The following is a 25,791-nucleotide window of genomic DNA, read 5'->3' as shown; positions in this document are numbered from 1 at the left end:
CCCTTATCGTTCTGTCTAAATTCACCCCAACGTTCTGTCTAAATGAACCCCAATATTCTGTCTAAATTAACCCCAAAATTCTCTCTAAATTAATGCCAACATTCTGTCTAAATGAACCTCAACATTCTGTCTAAAATAACCCCTAACGTTCTGTCTAAATGAATCCCAACATTCTGTCTAAATGAACCCCTAACATTCTGTCTAAATTAACCCCTAACATTCTGTCTAAATTAACCCCTAACATTCTATCTAAATTAACCCCAACATTCTGCCTAAATTAAACTCAACATTCTGTCTAAATTAACCTCAACATTCTATCTAAATTAACCCCTAACGTTCTGTCTAAATTAACCCCAACATTCTGTCTAAATTCACCCCAACGTTCTGTCTAAATGAACCCTTATCTTTCTGTCTAAATTAACCGCAATATTCTGTCTAAATTACCCGCAAAATTCTCTCTAAATTAATGCCAACGTTCTGTCTAAATTAACCCCAACATTCTGTCTAAATTAACCCCTAACGTTCTGTCTAAATGAATCCCAACATTCTGTCTAAATTAACCCCAACATTCTGCCTAAATTAACCTCAACATTCTGTCTAAATTAACACCTAACATTCTATCTAAATTAACCCCTAACGTTCTGTCTAAATTAACACCAACATTCTATCTAAATTAACCCCTAACGTTCTGTCTAAATGAACCCCAACATTCTGTCTAAATTCACCCCAACGTTCTGTCTAAATTAACCCCTATCTTTCTGTCTAAATTCACCATAACGTTCTGTCTAAATGAACCCCTAACTTTCTGTCTAAATTAACCCCAATATTCTGTCTAAATTAAACGCAAAATTCTCTCAAAAATTAATGCCAACATTCTGTCTAAATTAACCCCAACATTCTGTCTAAATTAACCCCTAACGTTCTGTCTAAATGAATCCCAACATTCTGTCTAAATTCACCCCAACGTTCTGTCTAAATGAACTCCAACATTCTGTCTAAATTAACCTCAACATTCGGTCTAAATTAACCCCTAACTTTCTGTCTAAATGAATCCCAACATTCTGTCTAAATTCACTCCAACGTTCTGTCTAAATTAACCCCAACATTCTGTCTACATTAACCCCTAACGTTCTGTCTAAATGAATCCCAACATTCTGTCTAAATTAACCCCAACATTCTGTCTAAATTAATGCCAACATTCTGTCTAAATTAACGCCAACATTCTGTCTAAATTAACCTAAACATTATGTTAAATTAACCCCTGACATTCTGTCTAAATTAACCCCTGACATTCTGTCTAAGTTAACCTCAACATTCTGTCTAAATTAACCCCTAACATTCTATCTAAATTAACCCCTAACGTTCTGTCTAAATTAACCTCAACATTCTGCCTAAATTAACCTCAACTTTCTGTCTAAATGAATCCCAACATTCTGTCTAAATTCACCCCAACGTTCTGTCTAAATTAACCCCAACATTCTGTCTACATTAACCCCTAACGTTCTGTCTAAATGAATCACAACATTCTGTCTAAATTAACCCCAACATTCTGTCTAAATTAATGCCAACATTCTGTCTAAATTAACGCCAACATTCTGTCTAAATTAACCTCAACATTATGTTAAAATAACCCCTGACATTCTGTCTAAATTAACCCCTGACATTCTGTCTAAGTTAACCTCAACATTCTGTCTAAATTAACCCCTAACATTCTATCTAAATTAACCCCTAACGTTCTGTCTAAATTAACCTCAACATTCTGCCTAAATTAACCTCAACATTCTGTCTAAATTAACCCCTAACATTCTATCTAAATTAACCCCTAACGTTCTGTCTAAATTAACCCCAACATTCTGTCTAAATTCACCCCAACGTTCTGTCTAAATTAACCCCAATATTCTGTCTAAATTCACAGCAACATTCTCTCTAAATTAACCCCTGACATTCTGTCTAAATTAGACCCTAACGTTCTATCTAAATTAACCCCTAACGTTCTGTCTAAATGAACCCCAACATTCTGTCTAAATTCACCCCAACGTTCTGTCTAAATGAACCATTATCTTTCTGTCTAAATTCACCCCAACGTTCTGTCTAAATGAACCCTTTCTTTCTGTCTAAATTCACCCCAACGTTATGTCTAAATGAACCCCAATATTCTGTCTAAATTAACCCCAAAATTCTATCTAAATTAATGCCAACATTCTGTCTAAATGAACCTCAACATTCTGTCTAAAATAACCCCTAACGTTCTGTCTAAATGAATCCCAACATTCTGTCTAAATGAACCCCTAACATTCTGTCTAAATTAACCCCTAACATTCTGTCTAAATTAACCCCTAACATTCTATCTAAATTAACCCCAACATTCTGCCTAAATTAAACTCAACATTCTGTCTAAATTAACCTCAACATTCTGTCTAAATTAACCCTTAACATTCTATCTAAATTAACCCCTAACGTTCTGTCTAAATTAACCCCAACATTCTGTCTAAATTCACCCCAACGTTCTGTCTAAATTAATCCAAACATACTGTCTAAATTCACCCCAACGTTCTGTCTAAATTAACCCCTATCTTTCTATCTAAATTCACCCCAACGTTCTGTCTAAATGAACCCTTATCTTTCTGTCTAAATTAACCGCAATATTCTGTCTAAATTACCCGCAAAATTCTCTCTAAATTAATGCCAACGTTCTGTCTAAATTAACCCCAACATTCTGTCTAAATTAACCCCTAACGTTCTGTCTAAATGAATCCCAACATTCTGTCTAAATTAACCCCAACATTCTGTCTAAATTAATGCCAACATTCTGTCTAAATTAACCCCTAACATTCTATTTAAATTAACCCCTAACGTTCTGTCTAAATTAACCCCAACATTCTGCCTAAATTAACCTCAACATTCTGTCTCAATTAACTCCTAACATTCTATCTAAATTAACCCCTAACGTTCTGTCTAAATTAACACCAACATTCTATCTAAATGAACCCCTAACGTTCTGTCTAAATGAACCCCAACATTCTGTCTAAATTCACCCCAACGTTCTGTCTAAATTAACCCCTATCTTTCTGTCTAAATTCACCCCAACGTTCTGTCTAAATGAACCCTTATCTTTCTGTCTAAATTCACCATAACGTTCTGTCTAAATGAACCCCTAACTTTCTGTCTAAATTAACCCCAATATTCTGTCTAAATTAACCGCAAAATTCTCTCAAAAATTAATGCCAACATTCTGTCTAAATTAACCCCAACATTCTGTCTAAATTAACCCCTAACGTTCTGTCTAAATGAATCCCAACATTCTGTCTAAATTCACCCCAACATTCTGTCTAAATGAACCCCAACATTCTGTCTAAATTAACCTCAACATTCGGTCTAAATTAACCCCTAACTTTCTGTCTAAATGAATCCCAACATTCTGTCTAAATTCACCCCAACATTATGTTAAATTAACCCCTGACATTCTGTCTAAATTAACCCCTGACATTCTGTCTAAGTTAACCTCAACATTCTGTCTAAATTAACCCCTAACATTCTATCTAAATTAACCCCTAACGTTCTGTCTAAATTAACCTCAACATTCTGCCTAAATTAACCTCAACATTCTGTCTAAATTAACCCCTAACATTCTATCTAAATTAACCCCTAACGTTCTGTCTAAATTAACCCCAACATTCTGTCTAAATTCACCCCAACGTTCTGTCTAAATTAACCCCAACATTCTGTCTAAATTCACCCTAAAGTTCTGTCTAAATTAACCCCTATCTTTCTGTCTAAATTCACCCCTAACATTCTGTCTAAATTAACCCCTGACATTTTGGCTATATTACCCCTTAACATTCTATCTAAATTAAACCCTAACATTATGTCATCTCGGCCAGGCCTGTTTAGCACCATCAAAGTTTTACTGTGATTTTTTCCTGTTTATCAGTTCGTCGGTCCATAAGAAGCTGATCTTGGGGAATGTTGGACAAATCTGAACCATATTTGTGGCGCATGGGGCTCGGCGAGGTTCAGGGAGGGGGAAGTATAAGTCTAGCAGTCTTTATTTCCTCTGTAACACAATGTGTCAGGGCTTTAAACTTTATATATCTCCCACATCCTCAACACACAGCCGCCACACACACACACACACACACACACACACACACACACACACACACACACACACACACACACACACACACACACACACACACACACACACACACACACACACAGAGGCATAAACCAGCACACATCACGCACACACACACACACACACACACACACACACACACACACACACACACACACACACACACACACACACACACACACACACACACACACACACACACACACACACACACACAGAGGCATAAACCAGCACACATCACGCACACGCACCATGCACACATACCTCTCACAGAAATATCCAAATGTCCATTATGTACATAGATGCATGAATGGTAAAGTCAAGTTAGGGGGCTAACTGTGCTGGCCGGTTTAGTAAAGACCCAGAATATAAATGAACTGCAGTTAAACCTTTTTCAGAACACAGAGGAGCGTGGCAGTGTTTGGAGAGGAGAGGAGAGGAGAGGAGAGGAGAGGAGAGGAGAAAAGGAGAAAAGGAGAAAAGGAGAAAAGGAGAAAAGGAGAAAAGGAGAGGGTGTGGAGGGTAGAGAGGGTGTGGAGTGTAGAGAGGGTGTAGAGGGTATAGAGGGTAGAGAGGGTAGAGAGGGTGTAGAGGGTAGAGAGGGTGTAGAGGGTGGAGAGGGTGTAGAGGGTATAGTGGGTAGAGAGGGTAGAGAGGGTGTAGGTGGTCGAGAGGGTGTAGCGGGTAGAGAGGGTAGAGAGGGTGTAGAGGGTAGAGAGGGTGTAGCGGGTAGAGAGGGTAGAGAGGGTGTAGAGGGTAGAGAGGGTGTAGCGGGTAGAGAGGGTGTAGCGGGTAGAGAGGGTAGAGAGGGTGTAGAGGGTAAAGAGGGTGTAGAGGGTAGAGAGGGTAGAGAGGGTGTAGAGGGTAGAGAGGGTGTAGTGGGTAGAGAGGGTAGAGAAGGTGTAGAGGGTAGAGAAGGTGTAGAGGGTAGAGAGGGTGTAGCGGGTGTAAAGGGTAGAGAGGGTGTGGAGGGTAGAGAGGGTGTAGAGGGTAGAGAGGGTGTAGCGGGTAGAGAGGGTGTAGAGGGTAGAGAGGGTAAAGAGGGTGTAGAGGGTGTAGAGGGTATAGTTGGTAGAGAGGGTGTAGAGGGTCGAGGGGGTGTAGACGGTAGAGAGGGTGTGGAGTGTAGAGAGGGTGTAGAGGGTAGAGAGGGTGTAGAGGGTAGAGAGGGTGTGGAGGGTAGAGAGGGTGTAGAGGGTAGAGAGGGTAGAGAGGGTGTAGAGGGTAGAGAGGGTGTGGAGGGTGGAGAGGGTGTGGAGGGTAGAGAGGGTGTGGAGGGTAGAGAGGGTGTGGAGGGTAGAGAGGGTGTAGAGGGTAGAGAGGTTGTAGAGGGTAGAGAGGGTATAGAGGGTAAAGATGCCCTCTACAGTAGAGAGGGTGTAGAGAGAGTAGAGAAGCCCTCTACAGTAGAGAGGGTGTAGAGAGGGTAGAGATGCCCTCTACAGTAGAGAGGGTGTAGAGAGGGTAGAGATGCCCTCTACAGTAGAGAGGGTGTAGAGAGGGTAGAGATGCCCTCTACAGTAGAGAGGGTGTAGAGAGGGTAGAGAAGCCCTCTACAGTAGAGAGGGTGTAGAGAGGGTAGAGATGCCCTCTACAGTAGAGAGGGTGTAGAGAGGGTAGAGATGCCCTCTACAGTAGAGAGGGTGTAGAGAGGGTAGAGATGCCCTCTACAGTAGAGAGGGTGTAGAGAGGGTAGAGATGCCCTCTACAGTAGAGAGGGTGTAGAGAGGGTAGAGATGCCCTCTACAGTAGTGAGGGTGTAGAGAGGGTAGAGATGCCCTCTACAGTAGAGAGGGTGTAGAGAGGGTAGAGATGCCCTCTACAGTAGAGAGGGTGTAGAGAGGGTAAAGATGCCCTCTACAGTAGAGAGGGTGTAGAGAGGGTAGAGATGCCCTCTACAGTAGAGAGGGTGTAGAGATGCCCTCTACAGTAGAGAAAGGGTGGCAGGGAATATTGAGACATTTGCCATCCTGTCCTCACACCTAGACACGTTATGAATCACCTTCTTTTGAAACACTTAGAACGTCAAAGTCTCGGACAGAGTTTCTAAACATTCTGAAAAAAGAGTTTAAAATGATTCATGAAACAGTCTTATTCTCAGGGTAATAATAGTATAGTTATGCCCTCAGAAGTTTACCCACTGTCCGGCGTCACCGATTTAAATATATCTGCCCCGTGTTAGTTTCCTATGCTGTCATCCGTGGGAAAAACACATTGAGACAAAATGCCATGTTAACGTGAAAAGCACAATAGGCCACCATGGCAAAAAAATAACCACTTTCATCAAGAGGGTGATGGTGCTATTGAAATGTTGCCAATTTAACGTTTTTATACAAGGCTAAGGGGGCTGGGCCAATCAGCACTCCATCCAGTCTTAGTTTTGAGATTAACTGACAAAGTAGAAACAGTGGTGTGTGTGTGTGTGTGTGTGTGTGTGTGTGTGTGTGTGTGTGTGTGTGTGTGTGTGTGTGTGTGTGTGTGTGTGTGTGTGTGTGTGTGTGTGTGTGTGTGTGTGTGTGTGTGTGTGTGTGTAAAGGAGAGGTCACTTAGCCGTTTGCTCACCACAGAAGTGCATGACGTGTCTACGGAGGCAAAGTGTGCCTATTAATTCCAACAGTCATATATCCCGTCTCAGACCATGTTACAAACGTCTGTGTTATGAAAAATGTTTAATTAAGAAGTTAAACGTAGGAACAATGACGTGGCATGAGAGCGAACTGACGTTTCCATCGGCCTCAGTTTCTACTTTCAATATTCACATTTCAATTTTTCATTAAAACAAAATTCCCTTTACAGGATTTGCCTTTTTTTGTGGGGGGGGGGGGGGTGAAATAAGTAAGGGAAAAGAAACGAGGGGCTACGCGTTGAGTGGAAAACAATGAACAACGTGGAAGTTGCATTATTTTCCAGAGGACGCATAGAGCCCCAAGTTGATTATCCCTTTTATACCCTGGCTATAATCTAACACGTCGTGTTCACCACCCAACGTAGTAGCTAGCAATTATACTAGCAATTATACTAGCTACAGTAGTTGTCGTGGTAACCAAACAAACAGACCTGCTAGTTTAGTTAACCAAATCGTCAGTCCTTTTGCTTGCTATTATGAAAATCTAATTCAACAACGCCAATAATGTTTTCAATTCAACTTCTGCTTTCAAAAGCAGCTCAAAACGTAGCTCATGTAAAAACTGAAGCCATTGAATTCTACCGTGCTGATATACCGTGCATTATAAGGAAATAATGCACACTTTAGAATGCCCTTCAAGCCAATCAGAAACAAGTATGCCATGGTATAAGTCTAAATAAATGTCTAAATTTGCCAACGGTTCTCTATAGTCTGCTGCAATGTAAGGGGTGTAAATGTGTTGGTGCTAATTTTTTCCGTTTAAAACCCTTTATTCCCGTTTGTTTCGTAAGCTGTTTTCTGTGCCTGATCGTCCTTCCTCCAGCCTGACGGTAGCCTACACTCTTAGGAAAAAAAGGTTCCTTAATAAAGAACCAAGAAGTGTTTCATTGCTGGCTTCATACACGGAACCCCTAACAGTTCTATATAGAACTCTTTGATCAGAACCCTAGAGGTTATTATTCACTGAACCAAAGCGGTTCCATATTGAACCCTGCTTGGGCAATTTAGGAATTAATCCTACTACTATTAATAAATACTAATATTTTGAGGTAAGAATATAATTTAATGAACAGTTTTAAAAAATGGACAAAAGAATAGCAACGTGTTTTTTAAAAATGATTTATTGTCATTATGTTCTAACATATACTGAAAAAAAATGTCAATGGCAGATTCAACGATTTTACTGAGTTACAGTTCATATAAGGAAATCAGTCAATTGAAATAAATTCATTAGGGCCTAATCTATAGATTCACATGATGGGCAGCCAGGCCCAGCCAATCAGAATACGTTTTACCCCACAAAAGGGCTTTATTACAGACAGAAATACTTCTCACTTTCATCAGCTGTCTTGGTGGCTGGTATCAGACGATCACCCAGCTGAAGAAGCCGGATGTGGAGGTCCTGTGCTGGAGTAGTTACGCGTGGTCTCTGAGGCCGGCTGCCAAATTCTCCAAAACGACTTTTGGAGGCGGCTTATGGTAGAGAAATTAACTTTAAATGCTCTGACAACAGTTCTGGTGGACATTCCTGCAGTCAGCATTCCAATTGCTTCTCCCTCAAACCTTGAGAAATCTGTGGCATTGTGTTGTGTGACAAAACTCCACATTTTAGAGTGGTCTTTTATTGTCCCCAGCACAAGGTGCACCTGTGTAATGAGCACGCTGTTTAATCAGCTTCTTGATATGTCACACCTGTCAAATGGATGGATTATTTTGGTAAAGGAGAAATGGTCACTAACAGGGATGTAAACAGAGAAATCAGCTTTTTGTGCATATGGAACATTTCTGGGATCTTCTATTTCAGCTCAGGAAACATGGGACCAACACTTTACACGCTGTGTTTATATTTCTGTTCGGTGTAGTTTTGAAATATGCACTGGTGGTCAGGGAGGCATCTCTTTGTTTGATTGATGGCCCATGTCAAGTCTGGCTGACTTCTTTACAATACAATACCCTACACTACAATACAATAAGCTACAACACAATACAATATACTACACTACACCACAATACACTACACTACAATATACTACACTACACTACAATACACTACACTACACTACAATAAGCTACAACACAATACAATATACTACAATACAATACATTACAATACTTTACAATACAATACATTGCAATACAATACAATACAATACATTGCAATACAATACATTGCAATACAATACAATACAATACAAAATAATACAATATAAAACTATATATTACAATACAATACAATACAAAATAATACAATATAAAACTATATATTCCAATGCAATACAATACAATACAAAATAATACAATATAAAACTATATATTCCAATGCAATACAATACAATACATTGCAATACAATACAATACAATACATTGCAATACAATACATTGCAATACAATACAATACAATACATTGCAATACAATACAATACAATACATTGCAATACAATACAATACAATACATTGCAATACAATACATTGCAATACAATACAATACAATACAAAATAATACAATATAAAACTATATATTACAATACAATACAATACAAAATAATACAATATAAAACTATATATTCCAATACAATACAATACAAAATAATACAATATAAAACTATATATTACAATACAATACAATACAAAATAATACAATATAAAACTATATATTCCAATACAATACAATACAATACATTACAATACAATACATTCAAATACAATACAATATATTACAACACACTACACTACAATACACTACAATATACTACAATAAGCTACAACACAATACAATATACTACAATACAATATACTACTATACAATACACTACACTACACTACAATATACTACAATATACAATACAATACAACACAATACACTACACTACACTACAATATACTACAATATACAATACATTACAACACAATACACTATACAGAAATACAGAAATCTGTATTTTGCTCCGTCCACAACACCCCCAAACAGTAGACCTCATACATACAGCTGAGGCAAACACAGGTTCAAGCTTTTTAACCCCCCACACTGTGGGGGGAAAGTCCTCTAATGGCTTCATGAAACATAGGCTAGTCCCCTCAATTGACTCTAATTGCCAATGCCACGGTCTTTAGCTATATTTAGTATAGTCCATTTAAAAATATATATTGTTTACTTGAAATAGTTAGCTGGCTAGCTTGTAAAGTGGTGAGTTAAAGGAGCCTAAGTTAGCTAGCTAGCGTACACATGTACTCAAATTCTCATAACATTCCAACATTATTTATCTAGCCTTGACTTTGGCATCAGATATTTGAATTATATATAATCAACTTTGCATACCTTAATACACATACAAAAAATGAACGGGTTTAAGGTGGTTCGACCACCGTCCTCTTGCGTAGTTGCGTTGTCAAACTGGAAAGGATTGGCAGTTGGTTCGACCACCGTCCTCTTGCGTAGTTGCGTTGTCAAACTGGAAAGGATTGGCAGTTGGTTCGACCACCGTCCTCTTGCGTAGTTGCGTTGTCAAACTGGAAAGGATTGGCAGTTGGTTCGACCACCGTCCTCTTGCGTAGTTGCGTTGTCAAAGGATTGGCAGTTGGTTCGACCACCGTCCTCTTGCGTAGTTGCGTTGTCAAACTAGAAAGGATTGGCAGTTGGTTCGACCACCGTCCTCTTGCGTAGTTGCGTTGTCAAACTGGAAAGGATTGGCAGTTGGTTCGACCACCGTCCTCTTGCGTAGTTGCGTTGTCAAACTGGAAAGGATTGGCAGTTGGTTCGACCACCGTCCTCTTGCGTAGTTGCGTTGTCAAACTGGAAAGGATTGGCAGTTGGTTCGACCACCGTCCTCTTGCGTAGTTGCGTTGTCAAACTGGAAAGGATTGGCAGTTGGTTCGACCACCGTCCTCTTGCGTAGTTGCGTTGTCAAACTGGAAAGGATTGGCAGTTGGTTCGACCACCGTCCTCTTGCGTAGTTGCGTTGTCAAAGGATTGGCAGTTGGTTCGACCACCGTCCTCTTGAGTAGTTGCGTTGTCAAACTGGAAAGGATTGGCAGTTGGCTCGACCACCGTCCTCTTGAGTAGTTGCGTTGTCAAACTGGAAAGGATTGGCAGTTGGTTCGACCACCGTCCTCTTGCGTAGTTGCGTTGTCAAACTGGAAAGGATTGGCAGTTGGTTCGACCACCGTCCTCTTGAGTAGTTGCGTTGTCAAACTGGAAAGGATTGGCAGTTGGTTCGACCACCGTCCTCTTGCGTAGTTGCGTTGTCAAACTGGAAAGGATTGGCAGTTGGTTCGACCACCGTCCTCTTGCGTAGTTGCGTTGTCAAACTGGAAAGGATTGGCAGTTGGTTCGACCACCGTCCTCTTGAGTAGTTGCGTTGTCAAACTGGAAAGGATTGGCAGTTGGTTCGACCACCGTCCTCTTGCGTAGTTGCGTTGTCAAACTGGAAAGGATTGGCAGTTGGTTCGACCACCGTCCTCTTGCGTAGTTGCGTTGTCAAACTGGAAAGGATTGGCAGTTGGTTCGACCACCGTCCTCTTGCGTAGTTGCGTTGTCAAAGGATTGGCAGTTGGTTCGACCACCGTCCTCTTGAGTAGTTGCGTTGTCAAACTGGAAAGGATTGGCAGTTGGCTCGACCACCGTCCTCTTGAGTAGTTGCGTTGTCAAACTGGAAAGGATTGGCAGTTGGTTCGACCACCGTCCTCTTGCGTAGTTGCGTTGTCAAACTGGAAAGGATTGGCAGTTGGTTCGACCACCGTCCTCTTGAGTAGTTGCGTTGTCAAACTGGAAAGGATTGGCAGTTGGTTCGACCACCGTCCTCTTGCGTAGTTGCGTTGTCAAACTGGAAAGGATTGGCAGTTGGTTCGACCACCGTCCTCTTGCGTAGTTGCGTTGTCAAACTGGAAAGGATTGGCAGTTGGTTCGACCACCGTCCTCTTGAGTAGTTGCGTTGTCAAACTGGAAAGGATTGGCAGTTGGTTCGACCACCGTCCTCTTGCGTAGTTGCGTTGTCAAACTGGAAAGGATTGGCAGTTGGTTCGACCACCGTCCTCTTGCGTAGTTGCGTTGTCAAACTGGAAAGGATTGGCAGTTGGTTCGACCACCGTCCTCTTGCGTAGTTGCGTTGTCAAACTGGAAAGGATTGGCAGTTGGTTCGACCACCGTCCTCTTGCGTAGTTGCGTTGTCAAACTGGAAAGGATTGGCAGTTGGTTCGACCACCGTCCTCTTGCGTAGTTGCGTTGTCAAAGGATTGGCAGTTGGTTCGACCACCGTCCTCTTGAGTAGTTGCGTTGTCAAACTGGAAAGGATTGGCAGTTGGTTCGACCACCGTCCTCTTGCGTAGTTGCGTTGTCAAACTGGAAAGGATTGGCAGTTGGTTCGACCACCGTCCTCTTGCGTAGTTGCGTTGTCAAACTGGAAAGGATTGGCAGTTGGTTCGACCACCGTCCTCTTGAGTAGTTGCGTTGTCAAACTGGAAAGGATTGGCAGTTGGTTTTGGAATTGACTTCATACCCCTTGACCATAATACACATTTTGTTGTGTTACAGCGTGAATTCAAAAAAAATGTTTTATTTCTCTTTAAATCTACACACAATGACAAAGGGAAAACATGTTTTTACGAAATGTTTGCGAATTTATTGAAAATTAATTCCAGCAATATCTAATTTACATAAGTAGACACACCCCTGAGTCAAAACATGTTAGAATCACCTTTAGCAGAGATTTAACCTGTGAGTCATTCTGGGTAAATCTCTCAGAAATGTGCAACCTGGATTGTACAATATTTGCACAATATTATTTTTAAACTTCTTCAAGCTCTGTCAAGTTTGTTGTTGATCATTGCTAGACAGTCATTTTCAAATCTTGCTGTAGATTTTCAAGAAGATTTAAGTCAAAACTGCAAATATGCCACTGAGGAACATTCAATGTCCTTGGTAAGCAACTCCAGTGTAGATTTGCCCGTGTGTTTAAGGTTATCGTCCTGCTGAAAGTGTCTCCCAGTGTCTGTTGGAAAGCAGACTGAACCAGGTTTTCCTCTAGGATTTGGCCTGTGCTTGACTCTATTCCATTTATTTTGATCCTAAAGAAAAACTCCCTAGTCCTTAACGACGACAAGCATACCTATAACTAAGATTTAGCCACAATCAAGCTTGAAAGTACGAAGAGTGATTTGATGGGGTTCATTTGATGGGGTTCATGATGGGGTTACATACATGAAGAAATTGTTTTTCCTGATCTTTCTTATATCTAACAGACACTTCAGAACAAATTTAATTTAGACATTTTTGGGTACCATCTGTTGTTGCATGTAGTGAATCTGTTATTCAACGTGTTTCTATGGGCTAATAGCAGTAAGGACTATCTGTTATTCAATGTGTTTCTATGGGCTAATAGCAGTAAGGACTATCTGTTATTCAATGTGTTTCTATGGGCTAATAGCAGTAAGGACTATCTGTTATTCAATGTGTTTCTATGGGCTAATAGCAGTAAGGACTATCTGTTATTCAATGTGTTTCTATGGGCTAATAGCAGTAAGGACATTTTTTATATACTGAAACGGGTTTTAAGACTCCAAATCAAATAGCTAAAGGATCCTTGGTGTGACTTTCTTCAAACAATTCCATATAGTTTAGTAGAACTACACCCCCTCCTCAGGCTTAGATGGGGCTTTTATGGGTTAGGCACATTTTCACTCCTGCACTTATTCAGCCTTGCCATAACAAAAGAGTTGAATACTTATTGACTTAAAGACATTTGAGCTTTTCATTTTAAATTAATTTGTAAAAAATGTCAAAAAAAATGCATGGCATTATGGGTAATATGTAAAGACCAGTGACCCGAAATCTCAATTTATCCATTTTAAAATTCAGAATGTAAAACATCAAAACGTGGAAAAGGTCAAAGGGCCCTGGAAGAAAGCATTTCATCTAAGAGTGTATGGTTTTATTAAAGCCATTATTTCCTTTAGCTTCTAGCTAGCATTTAGTTTGCAACAGCACAGGTTTGTATAAACCTTGCTGTTTGCCATTCAGACCTCGGGGACAATAACGTTGCAAAATATACATTTGATCTTCCCCTTGCCATTGAAAACGAACATGTCGGGACGTCAGATAGCCATGTTTTAGAACAGACGAAATCATACAGCAGCATCATTAATATGGATGTAAATGTCAATGGAAACAGCGAAAACAAATGAAAACGGAACGTTAGCTGTATTTTCAGTTTGATGTGACTAATTTAGCTTTAGTTAGATGTTGACCTCTAAAATCCCCATTCCAATCTGGGGTATGGATAGAACCTTCACTGCATATATATATATACAGAATAAATATATATATATATTAGGTTTTATATAAAGGATTCTTTAATCTCTTCCAAAGAACCAAAAGGATATATTTAGATCCGCAAATAACCCTTTTTTTCTAAGAGTGTAACGTTACTGTCTACAGTACAGCGAATACTAGAGTGTAGAATAATACCTATTACAGTAAATTATACCTGTGTTGTACAACAGCTCTACCCTGTGCCCATGTGTAGCTAAACTTCCCAGCTGTCGGTCTGTCCGTCTGTTTCCCTACCTGACTCCCCAGCTGTCTGTCTGTTACCTACCTGACTCTCCAGCTGTCAGGCTGTCTGTCTGTTTCCTACCTGACTCCCCAGCTATCTGTCTGTCTGTTTCCTCCCTGACTCCCCAGCTGTCTGTCTGTTTCCTACCTGACTCTCCAGCTGTCAGGCTGTCTGTCTGTTTCCTACCTGACTCCCCAGCTGTCTGTCTGTCTGTTTCCTCCCTGACTCCCTAGCTGTCTGTCTGTTTCCTACCTGACTCCCTAGCTGTCAGGCTGTCTGTCTGTTTCCTACCTGACTCCCCAGCTGTCTGTCTGTCTGTTTCCTACCTGACTCCACAGCTGTCTGTCTGTCTGTCTGTTTCCCTCCCTGACTCCCAAGCTGTCTGTCTGTATGTTTCCCTACCTGACTCCCCAGCTGTCTGTCTGTTTCCTACCTGACTCCCCAGCTGTCTGTTTGTCTGTCTGTCTGTCTGTTTCCCTACCTGACTCCCCAGCTGTCTGTCTATCTGTCTGTTTCCTACCTGACTCCCCAGCTGTCTGTATGTCTGTCTGTTTCCCTACCTGACTCCCCAGCTGTCTGTCTGTCTGTTTCCCTACCTGACTCCCCAGCTGTCTGTCTGTTTCCCTCCCTGACGCCCCAGCTGTCTGGCTGTCTGTCTGTTTCCCTCCCTGACTCCCCAGCTGTCTGTCTGTCTGTTTCCTACCTGACTCCCCAGCTGTCTGTCTGTTTCCTACCTGGCTCCCCAGCTGTCTGTCTGTCTGTTTCCCTCCTTGACTCCCCAGCTGTCTGTCTGTCTGTCTGTTTCCCTACCTGGCTCCCCAGCTGTCTGTCTATCTGTCTGTTTCCTACCTGACTCCCCAGCTGTCTGTCTGTCTGTTTCCTACCTGACTCCCCAGCTGTCTGTCTGTCTGTCTGTCTGTTTCCTACCTCTCCCCAGCTGTCTGTCTGTCTGTCTGTTTCCTACCTGACTCCCCAGCTGTCTGTCTGTCTGTTTCCTACCTGACTCCCCAGCTGTCTGTCTGTCTGTCTGTCTGTTTCCTACCTGACTCCCCAGCTGTCTGTCTATCTGTTTCCTACCTGACTCCCCAGCTGTCTGTCTGTTTGTTTCTTACCTGACTCCCCTCCCCAGCTGTCTGTCTGTCTGTTTCCTACCTGACTCCCCTCCCCAGCTGTCTGTCTGTTTCCTACCTGACTCCCCAGCTGTCTGTCTGTGTGTCTGTTTCCTACCTGACTCCCCAGCTGCCTGTCTGTTTCCCTACCTGACTCCCCTCCCCAGCTGTCTGTCTGTTTCCTACCTGACTCCCCAGCTGTCTGTCTGTCTGTTTCTTACCTGACTCCCCTCCCCAGCTGTCTGTCTGTCTGTTTCCTACCTGACCCCTCCCCAGCTGTCTGTCTGTTTCCTACCTGACTCCCCAGCTGTCTGTCTGTCTGTCTGTTCCCTACCTGACTCCCCAGCTGTCTGTCTGTCTGTTCCCTACCTGACTCCCCAGCTGTCTGTCTGTCTGTTTCCTACCTGACTCCCCAGCTGTCTGTCTGTCTGTCTGTCTGTCTGTCTGTCTGTCTGTTCCCTACCTGACTCCCCAGCTGTCTGTCTGTCTGTTTCCTACCTGACTCCCCAGCTGTCTGTCTCTGTTTCCTACCTGACTCCCCAGCTGTCTGTCTGTCTGTTTCCTACCTGACTCCACAGCTGTCTGTCTGTCTGTTTCCTACCTGACTCCCCTCCCCTCCCCAGCCCGCCGGTGACTCAGTAGCTCACCGCTCCCTGCATGAGTTCTGACGCGGCTTTTCCCTTCATTCGGTCCTGGACAAAGCATTGTAACGACGAGACTAGTCTACATCAGGGGACACATTTATAGAGACAGAAGACCACAGATAATGTGAATGTCAACGGTTTTACAGTTCGCCACGTGTTTGAGCGACAGAAGGCACGCGGGGAGACTATCCTGCTCTGATCTGATGGACTGTAGCGAGAGGGAATCAACCCGACTGGCACAATGTTCATTTGTAAAGTTAAAAAGTCCTGGCCTGTATGGCGGATGGACGGCATCTCGGTATGTATTTGTTTATAAGGTGTAGTGCCTCTATTGGGGGTTTCGTGCTTGTAGGTGTAACAGTTGTTAAAGTACTATGTGAATTTCACTAGGTTCATATATCAATATGTTGTGTTGATTTGTTATGCATGCCTGCATCCTGGGAGAAGGGGAGTGTGTACTTCAGTTCTGCTTGATTAAAACTACCTGACATAGGCACTGTTATATGACGCTTTTTATCATACAAGGATATTCATAAAACTGTTAAACTGGTTATGCATGTAGGCCATAATATGTATTTAATATTAAACCTGTCATCAGAGCGGCATGTCCTCTGTAGCATTAGTAACCCAACCGGTAACATATTGGTCATTGGTAGATCGTGAAGGGCGCCATAGGTCCCGGAGACACCACGTGGTGTGTCATCAGCACGTTAAGCGCCAGGCACCGGACAGATACCCTATATAAACCACAAACCGTCAGCAAGAGGCACCGGGAAGCCCGGCCTCCTTTCCGCAGCACGGTATCATGACTACTAAACCTAAACATGGAGACGGCTTTCCCCTTTATCTCACCGACCTCACAGCTTGTATCTAATTCAACCACCGTTTAACCCTGTCATGTAGGCTACATTAATGCATTAAAGATTGTGTTACATGGGCTAGGTTGGGAATACATTTGGCTGATGTACATTTTGTTGCAATATATATACTACTGGCAATAAACAACATTGTAGAAGATTGTTCAAAGCCGTTTTCGCACGTTTATTCTCGTGCCTTTGAACGTGTTCTGTACATGTAATCGTCTGCAGGCTCGAGGGCTTTTTCAATTTGGCAAAAAAAACCCGCAGACGCACCTGGAGCGGCTGACTACTGAAGGGAGAGTTTTGTGTTTTGTTTCGTTTAGTAGGTTAATTATAGATTATTAGATTTTTTTAATATCAGACTTAATTAAATTCACACATGATGAAATCGGTCTGGTGTTTTGACGCGGATTTAACAATGAACATGTCCTAAAAAAAAAAAAATCCCACTCGCCCGTTCAGATGTGGTTTTGTAGCTGGAGACGGTTTTATTTTGAGGCACCGAGGCGCCCAGGGAACTCTGCAGTGGAGAGAAATTTAGCGAGTCCCATTTTCCGTTGTCCCGAGAGCTGAAGTTTCTCAACTGCGTCGAGCAGACAGACAGACTGGCTGAGTCGCTAAGGAGGAGAGGAGAGGAGAACTGGCGTGTGGTCTTGACTCTTTCCAGTATCTAAAGGCTGTGCTGTAACCTAGTCTGTTGTAATGCGCATTCCCGTAGATCCCAGCGCCACGCGGAGGTTTAGCCCGCCGTCCGGTAGCCTCCAGCCGGTCCCGGCCAAGATGAACGAGCTAAACACGCCGACCGGGACCGGGCAGCAAGACAGCACGGTGCCAAGGCTGCGCCTGCAGGAGAACCGGAGCATGGCGGAGATCATAGCGGACCACCCGGCGGAACTGGTCCGGACTGACAGCCCAAACTTCCTCTGCTCGGTTTTACCGTCTCACTGGCGCTGCAACAAGACGCTGCCCGTCGCCTTCAAGGTAAATTACATTATCTTTATAACTTTATACACTCTCCTTATACATATTTATATTTTATATTAAATATATCTGGGTAAAACAACCTTTACACTACTTAACTTCAAATATTTTGTAGGCCTACGTAGCAACTGGGAGAAAACGTCTTATTTTAAATTTCTGTACTGGGGGGTTTGGGCCAGGAAAATTAATGTGTTTATGTTTTATAAAATAGTAGGCTATTGCTCTGCCATAAAAATAGTTTTACAAATTATAATAAGAATTTGTGTTAGGCCTATTCCTATAATATTTGTGTTGGCTATAGCAGGTCTGCAGATGTGGCTGGTTTAATTAAACAGATTTGGATTGAGGAGAGCAGAGCAGACAGAGTCGCGTGCTTCGTAGAGGATTTAATTAACAAAGCGTTATTGTGTAAAGCTGATAATTAACAAAGCATTATTGTGTAAAGCTGATAATTGGGATCAGCGGGGCGTGAAATGGAGACATGTTGTGTATGTTAACTTTCATCAACTACATATTTTAAAACCAATGTTCATGACACATCTCTGTTATTGTCTCAGCCGTTGGGAGACAGACAGATAGACATATACTGGTGTTATTAATCACAGCGCCTTTAGATATGATATACACCTCACGCTTACTGAAATAATTATATTTTTCACCACTCAAATTATCTTCGAAATTGAGGGACATTTTACACATTTGCTGTCCTAATTGTAATTAAATTCGAACACATAATTACATCAAATGAAATGCAGGCATACAGCTACCATTATATACACGGTGTCCTAAATAAACAAGAAAACAGATGCGTTTGATAAACATATTGCTAAATATTTCAATTTAGGCCTGGATTTTTGTTCCACAATTACACAACTTCATCTGTTCCTTGTAAATATATATTCATTAATTACGGATTTTGATTTAACATATAGGCCTAGAGCATTACCGGGAACACCAAACTCATATAACTCATCCTTTAATTTTGCTGCGTAAAAAAATAATACACAAAATAAATAATATATAAAATAATTTTCATCTGATAATGTTTTCTATTTTTTTTCCAATGAATACCTGTTTGCCGTTCAATGTAGGCCTATTTTGTTGTCAATGTCATCACAGGCCGTAAAGGAGCCTGCTGAACGTTGTTCAAATGCCATTTAAAATCATATTAATATAACTAACACTGATAGAAGATTCATCTGTATATTAAACGATCATGTTTCTAAGTATTTCTTTAACATGTTTTTATTATTAATATAGCTGTTACCTGTAGACTACAGGCGGGCTGTAGTTCCACCTGTAATTATGTTTATTCACCTGTAATCCGATGGTAGAGCTAGCCTCCAGCTATCTCGGTTTACACACTATAATGTTCAAACGTCCTACTCACTGACATGATGGAGAACATATTGACATGTATATATAAAAATTAAAATTAAAAGTTTGAAATTTAGATTTTGTAAAAAAAAATATATATATAATTTTAAAAATAGGATTAATCCCATGTAGAACTGAACCATTGTAATATAGTGTCAGTGAGAAGGCCTCATCATCAGCCCAACCACCTTTCTACCGAGTCTATATGCTACTATATGGGCTAGTATCATTACATGTCCTACTTGTTTAGCTCTGCATTGTTGAGAAAGGGCTTGTCAGTCAGCATTTCACTGTTAAAGTTTACACCTGTTGTATTATGTGCTTGTGATAAATAAAATGTGATTGGATTTGAAAGGTCCTTAGGGAAATCTATACCTTTAAACTATCTTGGGCTGTTAATAAAAAACAACTGAATTGTGACATACATGTGATATAGTAATAGTATAAATACAATTTTTGCCTCTTTTAGTTTCTCCCAGTATCAGGTTAGTTTTAGTTTATCCCAGTATCAGGTTAGTTTCAGTTTCTCCCAGTATCAGGTTAGTTTCAGTTTCTCCCAGTATCAGGTTAGTTTCAGTTTCTCCCAGTATCAGGTTAGTTTCAGTTTCTCCCAGTATCAGGTTAGTTTCAGTTTCTCCCAGTATCAGGTTAGTTTCAGTTTCTCCCAGTATCAGGTTAGTTTTAGTTTCTCCCAGTATCAGGTTAGTTTTAGTTTCTACCAGTATCAGGTTAGTTTTAGTTTCTACCAGTATCAGGTTAGTTTTAGTTTCTCCCAGTATCAGGTTAGTTTTAGTTTCTCCCAGTATCAGGTTAGTTTCAGTTTCTCCCAGTATCAGGTTAGTTTTAGTTTCTCCCAGTATCAGGTTAGTTTCAGTTTCTCCCAGTATCAGGTTAGTTTCAGTTTCTCCCAGTATCAGGTTAGTTTCAGTTTCTCCCAGTATCAGGTTAGTTTCAGTTTCTCCCAGTATCAGGTTAGTTTCAGTTTCTCCCAGTATCAGGTTAGTTTCAGTTTCCCCCAGTATCAGGTTAGTTTTAGTTTCTCCCAGTATCAGGTTAGTTTTAGTTTCTCCCAGTATCAGGTTAGTTTCAGTTTCTCCCAGTATCAGGTTAGTTTCAGTTTCTCCCAGTATCAGGTTAGTTTCAGTTTCTCCCAGTATCAGGTTAGTTTTAGTTTCTCCCAGTATCAGGTTAGTTTTAGTTTCTCCCAGTATCAGGTTAGTTTCAGTTTCTCCCAGTATCAGGTTAGTTTTAGTTTCTCCCAGTATCAGGTTAGTTTCAGTTTCTCCCAGTATCAGGTTAGTTTTAGTTTCTCCTAGTATCAGGTTAGTTTAAGTTTCTACCAGTATCAGGTTAGTTTTAGTTTCACCTAGTATCAGGTTAGTGTCAGTTTCTCCCAGTATCAGGTTAGTGTCAGTTTCTCCTAGTATCAGGTCATTATAATGAGCGATCTAATGAGTTATTTCACCCCAAAACAGTGACAGACATATTCAGCTGTCGAAACTGGTCTGAACTCAAGCTGAATCCATCTAATAGGCACATCCCTTCTTAACACATCAGGAGAAATCTACAGCCCCGCCCCCCAAAAAAGGCTAAGGTATCAAAGGAAAGATAGGCACCATTTTGTGTGGAGGCTCCGTGCTGTGCTTAGTCATCTATGACACCCCAGCATCCAATCCTCTCCAGGTTGTGGGGTTGGGAGAGGTGACTGATGGGACGGTCGTAACGGTGATGGCGGGGAACGATGAGAACTACTCGGCCGAGCTGCGGAACGCATCGGGAGTGATGAAGAACCAAGTGGCTCGCTTTAACGACCTGCGCTTCGTGGGCCGCAGTGGACGGGGTCAGTGTCTATACGATCTGGATCTATATCTAACTGAATGTAGGCCGCATGTTAGTGTCTATACTATCTACACCTATATGCTATTATGCTGGATCTATATCTAACTGAATGTAGGCCGCATGTTAGTGTCTATATCTTCATATCTAATAATAATAATAATAGTAGAGAGAATGATTTATTTCAGCTTTTATTTCATCACATTCCCAGTGGGTCAGAAGTTTACATACACTCAATTAGTATTTGGTAGCATTTCCTCAAATGTTTCGGGTAGCCTTCCACAAGCTTCCCACAATAAGTTGGGTGCATTTTAGCCCATTCCTCCTGACAGAGCTGGTGTAACTGAGTCAGGTTTGTAGGCCTCTTTGCTCGCACATGCTCTTTCAGCTCTGACCACAAATGTTCTATAGGATTGAGGTCAGGGCTTTGTGAAGGCCACTCCAATACCTTGACTTTGTTGTCCTTAAGCCATTTTGCCACAACTTTGGAAATATGCTTGGGGTCAAAGTCCATTTGGAAGACCCATTTGTCACCAAGCTTTAACTTCCTGACTGTCTAGATGTTGCTTCCATATGTCCACATAATTTTCATCCTCATGATGCCATCTATTTTGTGAAGTGCACCAGTCCCTCCTACAGCAAAGCACCCCCAAAACATGATGCAGCCACCCCCTGTGCTTCACGGTTGGGATGGTGTTCTTCGGCTTGTAAGCCTCCCCCTTTCTCCAAACATAATTTCAACATAATTTTCTGGAATTTTCCATGCTGTTTAAAGGCACAGTCAACTTAGTGTATGTGAACTTCTGACCCACTGGAATCGTTATACAGTGAAATAATCTGTCTGTGAAGTAGATGTCCTAACCGACTTGTCAAAACTATAGTTTGTTAACAAGACATTTGTGGAGTGGTTGAACAGACTAACGTGTTAATCTACAAGGCCTTCTTAGGGAGGCTGCTAGTATATTTCAGCATTTTATTCAACCTACAGACTCATGGACACGACCGTCTGAGATCTCAAAATGGCATTTTATAAAATATTCCTAACCCAAGAAGGGTAGGAGTGCTTTTAGCTTTGCTGCCCAGTCATTGAGGAGCATTTTACTAAAATATTTAAAATGGGATACTTTTATTTTGATGATATTTTGATGATTTATTCAATTCCTGGATTGGAGGACTGTTGACCACACACTGTTGACCTGTTGACCTGTTGACCACACACTGTTGACCTGTTGACCTGTTGACCTGTTGACCTGTTGACCACACACTGTTCACCTGTTGACCTGTTGACCTGTTGACCACACACTGTTCACCTGTTGACCTGTTGACCTGTTGACCACATACTGTTGACCTGTTGACCACATACTGTTCACCTGTTGACCTGTTGACCTGTTGACCACACACTGTTCACCTGTTGACCTGTTGACCTGTTGACCACACACTGTTCACCTGTTGACCTGTTGACCTGTTGACCACATACTGTTGACCTGTTGACCACACACTGTTGACCTGTTGACCTGTTGACCACACACTGTTGACCTGTTGACCTGTTGACCACACACTGTTCACCTGTTGACCTGTTGACCTGTTGACCACACACTGTTGACCTGTTGACCACATACTGTTGACCTGTTGACCTGTTGACCTGTTGACCACACACTGTTCACCTGTTGACCTGTTGACCTGTTGACCACACACTGTTGACCTGTTGACCACATACTGTTGACCTGTTGACCACATACTGTTGACCTGTTGACCACACACTGTTCACCTGTTGACCTGTTGACCTGTTGACCACACACTGTTCACCTGTTGACCTGTTGACCACATACTGTTCACCTGTTGACCACATACTGTTCACCTGTTGACCTGTTGACCACACACTGTTCACCTGTTGACCTGTTGACCACATACTGTTCACCTGTTGACCACAAACTGTTCACCTGTTGACCTGTTGACCTGATGACCACACACTGTTGACCTGTTGACCACACACTGTTCACCTGTTGACCTGTTGACCTGTTGACCACACACTGTTGACCTGTTGACCACATACTGTTGACCTGTTGACCACATACTGTTGACCTGTTGACCACACACTGTTCACCTGTTGACCACAAACTGTTCACCTGTTGACCTGTTGACCACATACTGTTCACCTGTTGACCACAAACTGTTCACCTGTTGACCTGTTGACCTGTTGACCACACACTGTTGACCTGTTGACCACACACTGTTCACCTGTTGACCTGTTGACCACACACTGTTCACCTGTTGACCACAAACTGTTCACCTGTTGACCTGTTGACCACATACTGTTCACCTGTTGACCACAAACTGTTCACCTGTTGACCACACACTGTTCACCTGTTGACCTGTTGACCACACACTGTTCACCTGTTGACCTGTTGACCTGTTGACCACATACTGTTGACATGTTGACCACACACTGTTCACCTGTTGACCTGTTGACCTGTTGACCACACACTGTTCACCTGTTGACCTGTTGACCTGTTGACCACATACTGTTGACATGTTGACCACATACTGTTGACCATATACTGTTAACCTGTTGACATGTTGACCACATGCTGTTGACCTGTTGACCACACTGTTCACCTGTTGACCTGTTGACCACATACTGTTGACATGTTGACCACATACTGTTCACCTGTTGAAATGTTGACCACATACTGTTGACCTGTTGACCACAAACTGTTGACCATATACTGTTGACATGTTGACCACATACTGTTGACCTGTTGACCACAAACTGTTGACCATATACTGTTGACATGTTGACCACATACTGTTGACCTGTTGACCACATACTGTTGACCTGTTGACCACAAACTTTTGACCATATACTGTTGACATGTTGACCACATACTGTTGACCTGTTGACCACAAACTGTTGACCATATACTGTTGACATGTTGACCACATATTGTTGACATGTTGACCACATACTGTTGACCTGTTGACCACAAACTGTTGACCATATACTGTTGACATGTTGACCACACACTGTTCACCTGTTGACCTGTTGACCACATACTGTTGACATGTTGACCACATACTGTTGACCACATACTGTTGACATGTTGACCACATACTGTTGACCTGTTGACCACAAACTGTTGACCATATACTGTTGACCTGTTGACCACATACTGTTGACATGTTGACCACATACTGTTGACCACATACTGTTGACAATATACTTTTGACTTGTTAACCTGTTGACCGCAAAGATTTTAACCACATACTGTTGACGTGTGGACCACATACTGTTGATCTGTTGACCACATACTGTTGACCACATACTGTTGACATGTGACCACATACTGTTGACCTGTAGACCACATATTGTTGACCACATGCTGTTGACCACATACTGTTGACCACATGCTGTTGACATGTTGACCACCTACTGTTGACCACATACTGTTGACATGTTGACCATGTACTGTTGACCTGTTGACCACATACTGTTGACATGTTGACCACATACTGGTGACCACATACTGTTGACCTGTAAACCACACACTGTTGACCTGTTGACCACACACTGTTGACCTATTGACCACACACTGTTGACACACAGGTACATCTGGATTGTGGGTTGTAGTAAAGTTGTTGCCTTTCCTCGTGACCTTATTTAAGCTTTTCATTTTTTATTAATTTGTAACAATTTTGGAAAACATAATTCCAGTTTGACATTGTAGACCAGTGACAAAGCATGGCGTCCATTTTGAATTCAGTTGGGAAAAAGTCAAGGGGTGTGAATACTTTCTGAAGGAACTTTATATCTGTTAAAATACTTAAATGTTATGAATATAGTTATACTGTATACCGTAACCTCTCTATATTTGTGCTTTTCTATATTCTATATTTATTTTTCTCTATATATATATTAGAGGACCTTGCATTATGTCATTAGTGTGAATTTATCGTTAATATTTCCCTTAATCAAATCAAATGTATTTATAAAGCCCTTCTTACATCAGCCGATGTCACAAAGTGCTGTACAGAAACCCAGCCTAAAACCCCAAACAGCAAGCAATGCAGGTGTAGAAGCACGGTGGCTAGGAAAAACTCCCTAGAAAGGCAGGAACCTAAGTAGAAACCTAGAGAGGAACCAGGCTATGAGGGGTGGCCAGTCCTCTTCTGGCTGTGCCGGGTGGAGATTATAAACCTAGAGAGGAACCAGGCTATGAGGGGTGGCCAGTCCTCTTCTGGCTGTGCCGGGTGGAGATTATAAACCTAGAGAGGAACCAGGCTATGAGGGGTGGCCAGTCCTCTACTGGCTGTGCCGGGTGGAGATTATAAACCTAGAGAGGAACCAGGCTATGTGGGGTGGCCAGTCCTCTTCTGGCTGTGCCGGGAGGAGATTATAACAGAACATGGCCAAGATGTTCAAACGTTCATAGATGATCAGCAGGGTCAAATAATAATAATCACAGTGGTTGTAGAGGGTGCAACAGGTCAGCACCTCAGGAGTAAATATCAGTTGGCTTTTCATAGCCGATCATTCAGAGTATCTCTACCGCTCCTGCTGTCTCTAGAGTGGAGGCTGAGACAGGAGGGGTCAGGATATCAGTTGGCTTTTCATAGCCGATCATTCAGAGTATCTCTACCACTCCTGCTGTCTCTAGAGTGTAGGCTGAGACAGG

General features: G+C 41.9%; 1 protein-coding gene across 1 annotated transcript in view; it reads left to right on the top strand.

Moving 5' to 3' along the window:
- The window catches only part of LOC139407923 (runt-related transcription factor 2-like), a 176,665-nt gene that overhangs the window by 95,552 nt on the left and 55,322 nt on the right, over positions 1 to 25,791 (top strand). The window contains exons 2-3 of the mRNA XM_071151801.1: positions 17,643 to 17,905; positions 20,966 to 21,122. Of these exons, the coding sequence (XP_071007902.1) occupies positions 17,643 to 17,905; positions 20,966 to 21,122 (420 nt within the window). The remainder of the gene's footprint in view (positions 1 to 17,642; positions 17,906 to 20,965; positions 21,123 to 25,791) is intronic.

This window comes from Oncorhynchus clarkii, chromosome 4, assembly GCF_045791955.1.
Source record: "Oncorhynchus clarkii lewisi isolate Uvic-CL-2024 chromosome 4, UVic_Ocla_1.0, whole genome shotgun sequence".
NCBI lineage: Eukaryota > Metazoa > Chordata > Actinopteri > Salmoniformes > Salmonidae > Oncorhynchus > Oncorhynchus clarkii.
Note: the sequence above shows the minus strand (reverse complement) of the source record. Positions and strands in the feature narration are given on the sequence as shown.